Genomic DNA, 15,680 nt, shown 5'->3' on the forward strand with positions numbered 1-15,680 from the left:
ACATATCACCCTTGAAATCACGTGATGCAGTTCACAAGGTAAAAGGATTTCTTTTCCCCCTCAGAAAATGTTAACTATGTTGCCCTCATTAAATGCTAAACACATTGATCCACTGGAGCAGAGAGCACCATATGGTTATTCGTGACAAAATACATCTCCGGAGCCCTGTTGCAACAGTGGGAAACTGCATGGAGATGGATGTGGTGAGGGATTGTGGAGTTGAAAGGACATGTGTGAAAGGCCAGGTGCCGCTCTGACAGTGCTGGAAGCCAAGCTCCTTCCCCACAAAAAGGGAGGGGGTTCAGAGCCAGATCCAAACCCCATGGCTCTTTGCTCAGCAGCGGTGTGCTCATTCTGCAGAGAGCTGCTGGAGCTCCACTGGAGTTCAGTAGGCGCATTGAGCGTGTGCAGAAATGCCCGCTAGTGAAAGCAGCACACATGCACGCACACCGGCTGGCCCACTCTGCTCTCTTATTGAATAATCAATGCAGCATTAGATAAAAATAGGTCCCATCTTTCAGGAACAGAGGGGTGGCACGTCTCAGCTTTGCCAAGCATCCACTGTTCCTGGATATCAGCCAAGAAGTCAGTCGGCAGATCAGCTGTGCAGCATCGCTTCTGCTGCTGCTGGACCAGGTACAGGGCCCCCAGTGACTGCTCTCGAGGGACGGTCCCTACCCAGCTGGATTGAGAGCCCCACAGTGCACCTTCTGGGGACTGTTCTTGTATCTACACCCCCCTTTACAGCTGCTAATGATTTGCTCAGAGATTTTTTGAGCATGCACATTGTGGCTGAATGTATGCAAACCAGGATTCACAGTGCAAAAAAAGCAAATCGACTGCCTGACTTTATCCCAGCTGCCTGCTCTGATGATAGTGCCTGGATCTGGTCCCTCCAGTTAGCTCCTGGTAGCTCCAGTTTGCAGGCAAACTGGGCAAGAAGTGCACAAACAGTGTGGCAAGCAGTGCATTAATCTGAAGGGCACAGAAGACTTCTACTCTCATGGGTCTCTTCCGGGTATGTTGAAGCCATGGATGTTTGCTGTCTGGGTTGCTCTCAGGTTTCTCCTCCAAAGACATCTGCTGAACTTCTCTGCCTTGTGCTCTGCCTCTAGGGTGTCATTAAGCCATCACATGGGCTTGGTGCTTCCCCAAAACTGATTCCCTACTGCTGTAGCAATTCTTCCTGCTTTGTACCTTGGGGGGGACTGAATGAAAACATCTGTTTTCTTTTTGAGAATCGGATCAACACAGATGAAGACCAAGACCTTGAAGACACCTAATTTCTCAATTTGTCTTTATTTTGTTGGGACTTTGACTCCTAAATCCTTTGAATGCTGAGGGCCCAAGTGACCTGGCTAGAAAATACCCTGAGGCTACCTCAGCCTGGCATTTCCTCGAGGAAGGAAAGCTCATTTAAAAAGAAACCACATTAGTCTTGGCAGGAAGCTTGAATTGTGACTGTCTCAGGGAAGCTCCATTAATTACTGTTCCCATTGCACTATGAAAGATCAAATGCTGTGGATCAGTTTTAATTGGCTATTGATTTCTTACGTTATTACCTACGGTTGTGCTGAGATGCCATCAGACGTACTGGATGCTTTTGATTATTCTTGCTGGCAGCTGGGATTAAAAACAGCGGGCACACACTTCCTGATCTGTAATGGATTGCCATGGTGTGCCAACAAAAATCGTTGGCAGGATGAATGGTCCTGCTTTGCCTGTCTCTTGTGCTATTGAGCTGCAGTGCAGTTACTGTTGTGAAGGCAAATGCCCTCAGGGACTGGCTGCCAAGGAAAGCAAGGAAAAAACTTCAAAGAGCATGAGGATTTAGTGCTTTCAAAAGTGCACTGCTGTCAGCACCAAGGCAGGGTGAGTCAGAGAGCAAGGACTGGGTGGGCATGGACAAAGCAACAGTCCCCACCAGAGAGTGATCCAAGGAAAGGCAGATCAGATTGCTTTTGCATCACTGGGGATAAACCCCCCAGCATGCCAACTGCAGGGACACCCCTGTGTAAGCACAAGCAGGATGGCACACACAGACCATAACAGTGACAGCCCTGTGCACACAGCCTGCTAATGGCCTTCCTGAGACAAGCTTCCCCCTCCGAGCCAATCTGGTGATGCCTGAGCCTGGACTGACATGCTCTCATTAACTGGCAGAGTTCCTCCTTGTTTAACAGGAGATGGTTTCCTGTCCTCCTGACCCCAAATGACACCTTAATCTACAAACGGTGACTTTCCCTAATTGTACCTTAACAGAGAGAGAGGCAAACCCCTCCTTCCCCCTCCAAGGACTGTCATTTAATTAACAGGCAGGTATCTCTCAGGATTTACAGCCCATCTCTAAACTGCTACTCTCCCTACTCAGTAACTCAGGCCTATGAAGGCTCACTCCATTTATCTCTGCATTTTGATAACCACATTTCTGCTAATCCCTCTCTATACCACCTTTCTGGATTTAACTCTTATGGACCCATGCAGAGAGCAGTTAATCAAATGAACAGCTTCCATCTCACTTTTCATTCACTTTCTGATTGCTGATCTCAAATGTCTGTGTTGTAGATGGCTTCATAGCAGAGCGATACCTATGCTGGCACCATTACCAGTTTCTGGTTTAATCCAACTCTCATATCTGTCCTACAGACATGACCAGAGATAGCACACATGAAAGAGAGAGATCAGAATCAAAGAACTTGGGGCTGGCTGGATATCAAGAAGCATTTAGTCTGTTCCTCCTTCACAATCTGGGATCATCTCTCCACAACCTGTTCCTGACATATGTTTTCTAACAGGTTCTTAAAAAAAATCCAGTATTGGAGACTCCCACAAATCCCAAGCAATCCTTTCCAGTGCTTCCTGCCCTCCTGTTAGATGTCTGAGAGCAAGGGGGAGAACAATGTTGAAAAATCATCTTGCACATCTTGCCCAGATGGACATAGCTTCTGGTACTTGGGGCCATACCATCTGTCCTGCTGGTCATGAGGAGTAGATTCATTTTACATTGGTTGTGGTTTTGTTACCATGGTGGGTGAAGGGGTAGCAAATGGCGTCTGTCCCTTACAACTGTTTTTGTGGAGCATGCTAGGATCTAGCAAAGTCCAAAGAAAACTAGTGTATTCCTGAATGTGAGTGGCTGAGGGTCAAACCCAAGACCCCTGGATTTTGATGCATGGATCAATAGTCTCTGAGTTAACAGACATATTTTGAGAGCTCAGCTTGGGGATGATGTGACTATTTCAGATCAAGTACAGCTCAAGTGAAGGTAACAACAACCAAATGATCTGTGCTTAGGGAGCTATATGTGCAAGTGAGGACTTGTGCCCTCACCTTTGAGTCCACATTGGAAAGACCAGTGCTGCCATGGGATTGCCCATGCAAATTTCCACAAATATCTCTCTCTTGGCAAATTGCTACCTAAATCCCTTAATGACTTGATAGAGAGGAGACCACATGAAACAGCTGGGCAGTTGCTGACTAGGTGCGTATTCCATGTCTGACGATAGTCAGGATCTCTGCAGATTTGGCGTCTTCTCCAGCTTGGAGACTCTACAGTGCCAGAGGAAGTGTCCTGCTGAGCACCTCCAGTGACACGGTGTGTAAATTGCCCCCTGAACAAATGTCACTGGCCACTCAATGGACATGAGACATCCAACATCCAAGGACAACCAAAGTGGGAACTGACAGGAACTACAGAGGAGCTCTGCTTCAGCACATCTGCTCTTTAGTAAATACCTTGTCTTTCAAAACTCTGCTCCTCTCCAGAAAAGCAAAACTTGGGGTCAAACTGGGGGAAGGAACAATTGGAATTCATACAATCAGTGTAGAACCTACTGTATAACATTCTGATAGCTAAGGCTGCCCAGCTTGTTACCAAACAATGCACAGACAATGCGTGTGTTACATTAGTTGAAAAAAACAGGTGTGGTAGAACTGAGTGCACTTAATGTCCTGCTCTTTCACCATCACTGAGCATTTCTTAGTTCCTAAATCTTTCCTACCCACCCACAGGCTAGAAAGCAAAAGGGGAAAAGGGCTGGACTGCGGAGGAGGAGACACTGAAATGCACAGACAGCACCCTGGTATTTCAAGAACTGTTGTCACTGCAATTATCCATGAGAGGTTTTATCCTGAACTTGCAGAAGTGGAACTAAAGCCCAGAGAAGAGTAACAAGAGGCTTCGGGCCATGTTGACAGTCAGAAGCAGAACTCTGAATCTCTAGAGTCAGCTTTGTCCGGCTGTGATCAAAGACCCTGCACGAGGCTGCAAGGTCTGGGAGAGGATAGAGAGGGAGAATAGCTGTTCCACAGCGAGGAACTCACTGTGAGTCTTCTAGGGAGCTGGCATTGCTGCATCCATCACAGTCAAGCAAAGCTATAATGAATGAGGAATTAAGCCCAGTCACGGAATTCCCTTTGATCGGGCCTTTCTGCTGGCCTGACCTGGCCTGGCCTCTCCATGGGACAGATCAGCCTTTTGGCTAGCACTAGTGCAGGCCCCCAAAATCAGCAGGGCTGGAGAGAAGTCACTCAGAGGAGAGACCTGACTGCGTCGACAGCCAGGGAGTCACAGCTCCCTCTGAAGACCTCATTTATCACTTGGTTCAACCTGGGCAGAGAAAGAAGAGAAGAAGGAGGAGGAGAGTGAACACCAGATCTCAGCTAGCACTACTCAGAGCTCCTTTCCACTCCACTGCAGACCCGGGAGCAGCAGCAGCTGGGATTGCAAAGGGTATTGATGCACAATACAAGCAAGTTTTACACTGGAGCATGGCAGAGGCAGATGACTGGCTGCATGCACATATGAGCTTTTCTAGGGAAATGTATACAAAGGCTCACATGGTCCAGAACATCATGTCTCCTAGTTGAGCACGGGTGGGCTGCCTGGCAGCACAGGCAGACATACTGCACACAGTACAAGTGGAGCCATCTCTGGGTAGTCTCTGAGGTGCTGGGCAAGAGAAGTCACATACAGACATGTTAAGCTACTACATCTGTAATGCTTCCCACTTGCTTTTGAGTTTGTGGGAAAGCCAGCATGCCTGGCCCACCAGGACCAGCTGTGCAGGGAGGATTGTGAGACAAGGGGCTGCCCCAAGTCATGACTCTGAAATGTTCCTGGGAATGGGATGGCCGCTTGCTCTTTGGCTGGGAAAAAGAAAAACTCCCAGCTTAGGGCTTAGAGAAATAGAGGCCAGACCCTTAAAAAAATTAGTAAGAAAGAAACAAAGAACTTCAAATCTGAATCTCTGCCCAGTTCCCCTTCAGTTCATGCCTGCCATGGTTTGTTCTCCACCATGTGGGAGGATTTAGGTCCTACTGACAGATGAGCTAATCAGTTCCCCTCAGCTCTTGAAGCTTTACCAAAACCACTTAATCATACTACTGACATCCACCCAGGCCAGGGCTCTCCACTTCTGTCCTCTGCCAACAAGGTGACACAAACGCACACACACAGGCATGATTTTTTTCAACTCTCAATTCCACCAGCAAGAAGATATCACCAGCGGCTATTCTGCCAACATGTGGGGGCTGCCCATCTCTATTTCACCCCCTTTGCCACCCCTTGTTCCTGGAGAGATGTGGTAGCTCCACCAGCATCTCCTGGAGGAGCAGGATGATCTCTACAGGCTGAGCTTACATCTTGTTGAAAGCACAGTGGTGGCAACAGTGGGAGGAATTGGCCTGGTTTTCGACAGGCCCAAGTCCTGTGCTTGGAAGGATGCTAAAACCAAGAGCCATTTGAACATGGATACCAGGGTATGCAGCCCAGACCTCTGTCCCTGATGCTGGGTTTTACTTCTGTACCCCAATTTCACCAACTGCTGCTCTGTGATGTAGCCTGTCCTGCTCCTCCTGAGGGCTGAACTGGGGGCTGTGCTCCTTCCCTCTGGAGAGGCTCTACCCACACAAACACATATCCACCAAGTCAAGAGGACTGCCTTGTCCCGCTGAGTTTCTGGGAGGTTCCTTCTGCCTTTATACCAATGATGGAAGGACCCAGACATGAAGAGCTCTCTGGGACCCTCTTTGCTTCCTGTCAGGGTCACTTGAACTAATGTTATATGGTGACATGTGCTTGGATGAACACTGCTCAGGAGCACGTTTGGAGGTGGCTGGTGTTCACTGGACTGTTTTGGTAACCACCACTCTCTCAATGGCCTGGCTGGTGAATGCCTCTGCCCATAGGTGTTGTCAGCTACATCCCCCCATCTTGCAGACTGTCCTGGTTTTGACCAGGATGGAGTTAACTTTCATTGGAGTATTTCATACCATGTGATGTCATGCCCAGGGATTTAGGTAAGTGGGCTCTCTCTCAGGAGGGCTCTCGATAGGGCTTGGGCTCGCACCGCACCGTTTGCTCGTCGGGTCGTGTTGTTGCTGTTGTCACGCTCAGTAAGCCACTGCTGCATTTTACCTGTTTCTTTTTGGATTCACTATTGTTACTGTTGTTTTCTTGTTATATTTAGTAAATTCTTTCTTTTTATTCAACATACGAATTCTCTTCTTTTTGTCCCTCCCCTATTTCACCAGGGAGGGGGAAGGTGAACGGCCGGCCACGTGGCCTCTGGCTGCCGGCTGAGTTCAAACCTCAACACAGACCTGCACTGGGGCTACAGCTCAAGCTCTCAGGGAGACCCTGCTGTGGCCAGGCTGCCAGCATCTGCTTCACTGTCTGGGCTTGCTTAGTGTGAGGCAGCTTCATCCTCAGAGCTGCTCTGTACCAGCAATCTGACAAGGACCCCAGGCTGGGCCATGACCTGGGCTGGCTGGGACTTGCAGCTCCAGGGTGGGCCAAAGAAGGGGCATCCACCCCTGTCCGGCAAAGAGACTGGGCTGGAGAGACAAGGAGTTGCATGTGGGGAGACCCTGCTGTACCCAACCATGGGGCAGTCCCTAAATTATCTGTTCCATAAAGGAAGGAGTTTCTCAAAAGCCTTACACACCTCAGCCTTACACTCCTCTTCTTGCTCTGAAGAGAGATTTGTGTCTCTCTGGGGTTGCTGCAGGTCCCTCTGCCAGCCCAGCCAAGGAGACACACTAGGACTGCCCAGATGAGCAGGGAAGGACTCTAACAAAGGTGCTGTGCAATCAAAGAGGAGGAAAAGCCAGGGAGACTCAATCTGAGCCGAGCTGTACCGGTCAGCTCTCCATGCCATCTCCCACTCCTCTCCGCGGGTGAGCGGGTGGGCGACCTTGGCCATGCCATGAGATACAATCACCCACCTATACAGACAATGTCCATGAAGCCGTACATTCCATAGCAGATCTGGAAGAGCAGGTCCTGGCGCTGCCATTTGGCTGAAGGACTGAAGGTCGACCAGATGAGCCATGAGATACTGGCGATGAGGAAGAGGGAACCCAGGATGGCCGCTGCTATCTGAACCTTCTCAATGACTGTCAGAGAGATGGCCTGCCACTGCAAGGGGAGGCAATGGGGAAGAGAAGAGGGGACAAAGGGGAAGGAGGAAGGAAAAAGAGAAGAGATTAGTTACTTCAGGCACACTGCTGTTTTGCATCATTGTGGTAGTTTTGGAGATCTTAAAGAGCACCTATGAGCATAGATGCTTTTACCTGGTTCACATCTGGGGTGGAGCATGGCAGTTGTTCAACAGTGCATGGCCCCAACTCCTAAAGAGGCAATGGGGAGGAATCCTGCATCTCACCAGAAAGCACAGAGACTTGAGGGAGGCAGGATGAACTGGGGGCAAGACACCAAAAATAACATCCCCATGACAAACCAGGACATTCAGTTGCTCCCTCAAATAGAGGGCAGGCAGCATCCTCAACCAGGACATCCTATTACCATGAGAAGAAGTGTCTCAGTGAGCCAAGCTTTCCTTTGGAGGCCTCCCATGAGCTGGCTCTGCGCCACTTTGTGAGAGCTGACAGGATCACAGCACTAGGTAGGATCTCACAGCAGCAGTGCACATCCCACAAAACTTGTTACAAACAACACAAGTTGCCTTGGTCAGGACACCCTGCCTTTAGGTGATGACACGTTCAGGCTGTGTTCCAAGGTAAACGTCAATGCTTCTTCCTCAGAAGAAGAAAAAAATAGAAATAACTCCCCCAAATCCATTCACTATGTCAAATAGCTTTGTATAAGCTATGGTATAAATATCCTAAACCTGGACTCCTCTCTGTCATCCATCATAAAACCTCCCCACTCAGATTTACACTGCTGAGAGAACTGCCCTGTAAAAACCAAGAGAGAAATTGCTTTCTTTAACAAGACTTGGGGACATGGTCCATAGCCCCTCCTGCAAATCAGAAATCAAATGCATAAACAGGCTGGGGAGAGACAGTCTCTCCTGGCATCGCAGTATATAGGCCACCTTTAGCTGTGAGATACATGCCCTTGAAATCTCAGTGGGACTGGCAGAAGGATAAATAAAGGCAGACTTCAACCTCTTACAAGTATAGGGGATTCACAGGAATTGAAAATGTTTAGTCTGGATTCAGCCCAAATGCAGTATCCCTGTGAAGTGGCATCTCTGGCGAGCCCTCAGCACCCTGCACATTTGTCAAACATACCCTGGGATGGCAGGGTCACCTGTCAAGCCTTGTCCCATCCTTTTGCAGGGCAAGAAGGGAGTTCAGTTGCTGGGTCCCTCTTTAATGCCCAGGCCACCCAGGAGTTAGCAGTGGTTTTTTGGGAGGTAGGGAGGACTTTGAGCCCTGGTCAAAGGGTAAGAAGAACAACAGGTGATTTGTACTGGTTACAGGGCTGCATGATATTGCTACCAGTCCAATGACCAAACCCTGAACTGAATGCACTCCCCTGCAAAGGGCTGCCTTTGGAGAGGAACAGACGACAGCTTCAGCCTGATGCTGAGGTCTGCGGGTTGCAACTGGAAGGAGATTGCCTGGCTTGGCTCAGACATGAGCTGAAGTGTCTGCCTCTGCCAGCCTTTGCTCCTTGGCTTACATCCTACAAGGGCAGACAGCCCTCAAATTGTTATGTCAGGGATGTGCAGTATCGGTGAGGTGGGTGGTACCAGCTTATTTCATAGCTGGCCACAGAGGAGATGGCCATAAAGTTGCTGAGCAGAGAGAGACCCTGTTCCTTGCTGAAGCAGGACTGGGCTCAGCTAACCCCAGTCCCCTTCCTGGGCTTAGCTAACCCCAGTCCCCTTCCTGCCATCCGCTCCAGCAGCTGGCCCAGCCAAAGGCAAACACCGAGCACTGGGGACACTCAGTGATCTCTTCAACAGCCCATTTCCACTCTGCCACAGCCCGACCTGCTCAACGCCTCCACCAAATCCAGCCACACAAGCAGCCCCTTTGTGCCATGAAGAAGTTGAGGTAGTGAACAGCCCTCCTCTTAGGGTTGGAAGCTTGGTGGTGCCAGTTGCAACGGGTCAAGGCTAGATGCAGGGGTACTGGAGAGCACAGAGGATGCACAGCTGTGAAACTCCTCTCCTGACATATGACAGAATAAAGGCCACCCAGCACCCATTGCCCCCAAGTTTGGGTTCTGAGGGTGGGATCAGCAGCTATGCTGTCCTCGTCAGCTCTTCAGCTTTGTTCTCATCAGCACCATAAGCAGATGCAGGACAAATCTGCAACCAGTGCCATCAGCTCAGAGCTCCAGGACTAGAGGCATTGGCGGGGAGAGGGTTTGGGTACATGTGTGGGGTTGCATTTCCACCCCTGGAGCATTCACGAGATCTCATCTCCCCTTCCACTAACTCTGGCAAACACTGAGGGGACAGGAGTGCATGGAGCCCAGTGCACAGCCTGGTGCTGTGTGAGAAGGTTTTACTGCAGGTCTCTCATGCTGACCCGTGCGTGCCTGTGCCAGCCAAATCATTCTGCATCATTTCTCTCTCGAGAGAAGGCAATGGACTGGCTCCTCACCATCTGTCTGGCACACTGCAAGGCCAGTGGTAGCAACAGGTCCTTCCAAGGTAGTGGTTAAAGACAGAAAAAGAATAAGGAGCTGTTTTCTACAACTAGAAGCCACATACAACCAGCACCACTGCTTTGCAGAGACAGGGAGGCTTAGGTGTAGTACTAAATATACTGTCAAAGGGGGTGGGGCTCAGAGCACAGAGAAGTTACACTTGAGTGCAAACTTCAAACCCTGCTCCCTTCGGTTGGGAACAGAGAGGCTGAAACACAGACAGGGACGCTTCCTGACGCTGCTCAGCTGGCAGCAGCTGCTGGGAAGTTCACTGCAGCGATAATGAAGAGGCTGGAGTCCGTCAACTGTGCCAGGGGGTAGGGAGACTCTCCCCCAGCATGTGGCACTAAGTGACAGTGACACACACAGCAGCAGTCCTGACTCTGTTCAGGAGGTGGCACTGGGGTGTGATTACCCTCTGGCAAGGAGGTAAATGGGTCAGAGCTGAACACTGGGGAAAATAACCAGCTTGCAGAAGAATTTAATATTTTCCAGAAGAAAAAAAAAGTAAGTAATGTGTTGTATTTCCTCTCTGGCAACCCTGAGAGCTGCAGTTTAGCATCCCACAGCTAGCCTGAGCCACCAATAACTGGAGTCATTATTTTTCATCTTTTAATTTCATTTTGCTACATGTCTTAGGATATGAGGTTTGCACAAAGAGAAGGGGTGAGACAGGGGATAAAGCATGTTACCCAGTGAGAGCACAGACAGAAGGGTCCAAGTGCTGTTCAGAGGTGGAACGTGCTGATGAATTTCAGCTGCAGAAGCTGGGCCTGATGTGGGTGGCCTTGGGAGCCTGCCTCAATCACAGCACTGGGACTTTCAGATTTCATAACAGCCCTCAGGAAATAACCCGTTTTCCTAACCCCTCTCCACCATCATTATGGCCAGCAGACCAGCAATTTGGTAGGTGACCCTACTGTCCTTGGGTCACTGCTAGAGCTGCAAAGAAAGGTCTCAGCAATGCTGCAGAGTGCCTTTACCAGCACATCTGAAACCCCCAAACCTTTTTGTCTGAATGCTTGGCTGCAGACACAGCCCCCTCCCTCCAAATCTCCAGCTCAAATGTTCAAGCTCTAGCAAGGTCACAGTGTCAAGCAATCCCACCTTGCAGGGAGAGACCTAAAACTGAGCCCTTCTTTCCTCAGCTGATAATGACTATTGAGTCCCAGGTAGCTGCTGAGCTGTACTGAAGTGCACCTTTAACAACTGGCAGCTCACCCAGGTTGTCAATCAGGAATGTGGCCTTTAGGCAGGTAGAAAGCTCTACAGATGCTCTGCCAGCACTGAACAGGACAGAACTAAGGACTTGGTGGTACCAGAAACCTTTAAAGGCTCCTGCAGGATAACAGGAGCAGCTTTGTGAGCTCTGGGCTTACAATGGCTTCAGAGCATGCCCAAGCAGCTCTCTGCAGTGGCTTGCCACCCGTGCTAGAAAAAGGGCTCTGTCCCTCCAGACCGTTCTGCAGAAATGTCCTCATTCACTCAGGAGCTGTCTGTCTGTCCTCTGCTACCATCCCCCTTGGCCGAGTGCTTTGGCACACCGCCCAGATGTGCACGTGCAAAACACCACACACTCTTGGACTGATTCTCCCCAAGTTTCCCTGTTTTCCCCAAATTGCAAAGCTCTGCGACCCAGATGCCTCACAAAGGGTTTCTTAGGAGCCCAGGTCTGACATTTGTGATGACCTTAGCCAAGGTGCCAAGCTGGGACCAGTGCCTGACAGTCACGTCACTCTTGTTCACTTGCACTGTTTCATAACCTATGTGTTGTACTTGGGACAAACCTGTTTCCCTGTTTGCTTCAGTGCTTCTGCTCGGAAGCTTGTGAGTGAAAACTCCCACTGCTAATGTAACACAGATTAATAATGTCATTACTATGGTATTTAAGGCCTGATACGTATCTTCCTTTCTTTGGCACCATCAGTCTCCAAAGGTTCCCAAGCACCAGCACGAGCAGATCCAAGGCAGATATTTGCCTGCAGAAGATATCTATGTCTTACTGCAGCAGCTTGCAAAGAAGCCTTGCTTGCTGGAAAAGCCTTCCTACACTCCTCTGAGAGCTCCCCCATGCCTGCCTCAGGCAGTTCAGTTTATTTTTATTGCTGTATCTGACACGTCCCCTTAGTATGTATCATTAACATCCTGAGCTGTGCTAGTCAGCAATTTAATTTTCAGGCCCAGGATCACAAGCAAGATGAGGTTTTTCCTAGAAGGTTGGAGTGGACCATTCCCAGCACTGCTTAGGTCTGGCTCTCCCCTTGCTGCTGTCCCAAGGCCCTGACCATCTTCCTCAATTATCTTTCGGAGGATGGCTTTTCTTTTTATAAATTCACCAAGGAAAGTTATGCCACTGCTGTGATACTGTGATACACTGCTGTACATTTGCAGATGCTGTGACTTATTCAGATACTGGAAAGGCAGCAGGGAGGAAGGAAGGTCCACTATGGCCATGTAACGGAAGCGTGCAGTGATGACACCCCCTCTCCTCCATGTGCCAGAGTATCTGGTAAAACTCAGGCTACAGTATCGCTATCCTAGAAAGCCCCTGTTATAAGGCAGAAGCCATGAAATCTCTCTTGCTGTGATTGCACCCACTGCTTGCAGTCTGCAGGCTGCAGCTGAAGCTCAGCAGGGACCAGCCAAAACTCATACTCAACACAAGTGATTCAGCAAGTTGGGACAACCAGGAGACACCAGTGAACTTGCCTCAAGGTTTTTAGCTCAGGAGCTCAGGCTGAAGTTCAAACATCCTGGGACCTTGGCCACTTTTCTTGCAGATGTGGGTGTCCTGATGAAGAGACCATATAAATAAATGCTCATCAGCTCTTAACAGAGCATCACCATAGTCAGAATAGAGCCAGAGGAGAACTGGGACCAGATTCCAACCCCAGCACTGGATAACTGAGGATCTTTGAAGCTGAAACAACCCACAATACAGGAAGAGTCAAGGATAACAACTGTAAGGCAGAGTTGAACTCCCCGAGACTGCAGACGGTTGTACGGCTGGGAAGGTTGGTTCAAACAGATTTTCTGTTTGCTAAAATCAGAGCATCAGAGTGGATGTGGCTCAGGAGCGGCTACAAAGGATCTGTATGATGAAATCCACTGTGGAGTCCCATCTGCAGATAGCTACTCCACTGTGTATCAGCACGAGGGTGCCTGCAGTACTATCATGTGCTTCAAACCCCTGTGTCTTCAGGGCCTTTTTAAAATCATGAGCTTTGCACAAGTATTGCAATGGAGAGGAGCATTTAAATCCTTCATGCCCATGGCTCCTGTCTCGGTGACTGGCAGGCTGGAGAGCAGGAGGATGGATGGATATGAAGTATGGATGGTCAGACAAAATCTCTGGATCTTCTGGTTGCACAGCTGATGGGATACTTTTACTCATTTGCTGCCTGACTGCTGCTTGACAGGACACCTGCCATGCTGTTCAACAACTTTAATCTCCCAGTATCAGCAGGTTTGCAGTGTTGCTACTTTAAGACTTTTGCTCTTAAATGCATGCAATCCAGGGATGGGGGGGTGGTTAATTCATAGAGATTCATTCTGCCAAAATACCAGACTAAAGGCCTCTCTCTGGTATGAGACATCATAACAGCCTGGAGGCTGGAAGGAGTCTGTGTTAATTATGCATGAACCATGTTCCCCCGGCTGTAACTTCCCTGCCCACGCCGCAAGTCTCCACACACATCTGGCCCACACCATGTTCCTATGTACTCCAAAAAATGTGCAGCAGATGTCAAAATGGGCAGAGGAACATGCAGATCCTGGGGAACATGTGGGTGTCGGGTGTGCTGCTCTGCTCGGACCAATTGGACATGCTTCAGGGAGCCCAGGGCCTGCCAGCTGCCTGGGTTTGGCTTTCCAGCAGACTACCACATGAGAAGACACAGGGGATAGGTAGGCCATGTTGCTGGTTCAAATCCAGCCAGGCTCAGAGCATCACTCAAACAGTTTTCATTTGACAAGGAGGTGAGGTTTGTGTGGTCCTTGCCTGTATTACAGTTGGTCTGAAATAAACAGACAACCATGACTTCCTACAGCATTTTCCTGCCAAAACCTGTGCTTGAGAAATTCAGAGCTTTCTAGTAAGAATAAAGCTGGGCAGAAGTTCCAGCAGACCCTGAGAAGAAAGCCCATGGACTATTGCTTTACTTAGACAGACATGCTTATATGTCCAGGTGGTCCTGTTATCCACAAATGGGGTGAAGACTGAGCAGGAAGGATGTTCTTCCCGCCTGCACATGCTGTGACATGTTGTTATGGCACAGTGTCAGGGCATCACAGCACCTGGGTCTTCTCTGCCTCCCTTTCCCAGCATCAGAGGATGGTGAGAGCCACTGAGGAACAAGGCATGTGTGGTGATGGGTTATGGGGGGCCTGAGCCCCCTTAGTCCTTGTGAAAAGTCCAGGCCTGGTACATCAGCCACTTCCCATGGGACTTCACATACTACTGCTAATGTAGCACCTGCTTCCCAGAAGTGTCTTTATGCTGGCACCAGATAGGGTGCCTGGGCATGCAGCTATAACTCCACACACACTGCATTTATTTCAGATCAAGTGGCTTTTCACTCCAGTTGCTTCTTCCCACCCTCCAAATCTCCCAGTGCTTCTGCAAGAAGTGCTGTGAAGTCTAAGCCAGCAGCATGCAGCCTTCAAGCCCAGGGTCTGCATGCTCCTCTGGGACTCTCACTCCTGGAGTTGAGCTCTCTAACTCAGTTGCTCCTGCCACGCAGTTTCTGTGTTCATGGCAAAGGCCATCAGATCAGGACACCTTCTAACAGGGGAGCCCAGAAAGAGCAACGCTTTGCACAGGCTTTTGAAACATGTGCGTGGGAGGGGAGCTTGCTCGTGATTAGCTCCAACGAATTTTAGCCTAGTGAGGAGCAGGAGGAAAGTCACCGACCTGTTGTTCTGAGCCACCTGAAGGTGTAGAGCATTTGGAGGTCATTCATTAAAGGCAGTGCTGGCTACACACAAGCTTGCAAATCTGCACCCACAAACCTCCAATGCTGCTCAGCATTGCACCCCCAATCTGAGACACAGGAAGCATTAGGGCACTCATGAACCAGCTTTCCAGAAATAAACAAATGCTGTTTTGTCCACATCTCCCCTCCTGTGTTTCAATCTGCTCTGAGTTAATAAAGCCAAGAAATTAAAACACCCTGGGTCTGGGGCTTGGAATGAAACTACTGATCTCTCCAGCCCATGGCACATGGAAAATTGAATCAGAAGCTGTAGGGACTTGCAGAGAGCAGACAGTCTTTTCCCTTCCCCCCAGCAAAATTTCCCCATGACGCCCCACTAATTTCACTACTTCATTTAAGTCTGGAGTCCTAAAGGGCTGCCCCTGTTTCCTCACTGTGGTTAGTGACCTCAGGCCTGGAAAAAAACCACAGTGACTGCAGTTTGGAGGAGAGAGCAGGAGTTTGAATTCCCCCCCACCCCTGTATAACTGGGCACCATCACTAGGAAAGCCCTTGACTCCTGTTAGAGAGCAGAGCAACTAGCAGAGAGCCAAAGCCCTCCACCAGGTGCTGGACAGACCAACATCCTTACGGATGTTGCTCTCATCTCTAAACCACAGCACGCCGCTGTAATGTCTCTCCAGTCCAGATGATGCTAATTAAGCAGTAGTGCCTGGATGTAACGTGCTTCCCTACGTCCGAGGCACTAATGGTGCTCAGCAAAGGCATGCAGCAATTAATCCATCTTCAGGTGTTGCCCCCGCAATAAATCAATAGCTATTAAGGATAATTTATCC

The 15,680-nt window shown here is 49.5% G+C and overlaps 1 protein-coding gene across 2 annotated transcripts in view; it reads right to left on the reverse strand.

Annotated features, from left to right (window-relative positions):
* The window catches only part of MARCHF4 (membrane associated ring-CH-type finger 4), a 104,282-nt gene that overhangs the window by 15,194 nt on the left and 73,408 nt on the right, over nucleotides 1-15,680 (reverse strand). For both annotated transcript variants that reach the window (XM_074828827.1, XM_074828825.1), the window contains exon 3: nucleotides 7,228-7,420. In XM_074828827.1, coding sequence (XP_074684928.1) covers nucleotides 7,228-7,420 — 193 coding nt within the window. The remainder of the gene's footprint in view (nucleotides 1-7,227; nucleotides 7,421-15,680) is intronic.

The sequence above is a fragment of the Strix aluco genome, chromosome 6, assembly GCF_031877795.1.
Source record: "Strix aluco isolate bStrAlu1 chromosome 6, bStrAlu1.hap1, whole genome shotgun sequence".
Classification (NCBI taxonomy): domain Eukaryota; kingdom Metazoa; phylum Chordata; class Aves; order Strigiformes; family Strigidae; genus Strix; species Strix aluco.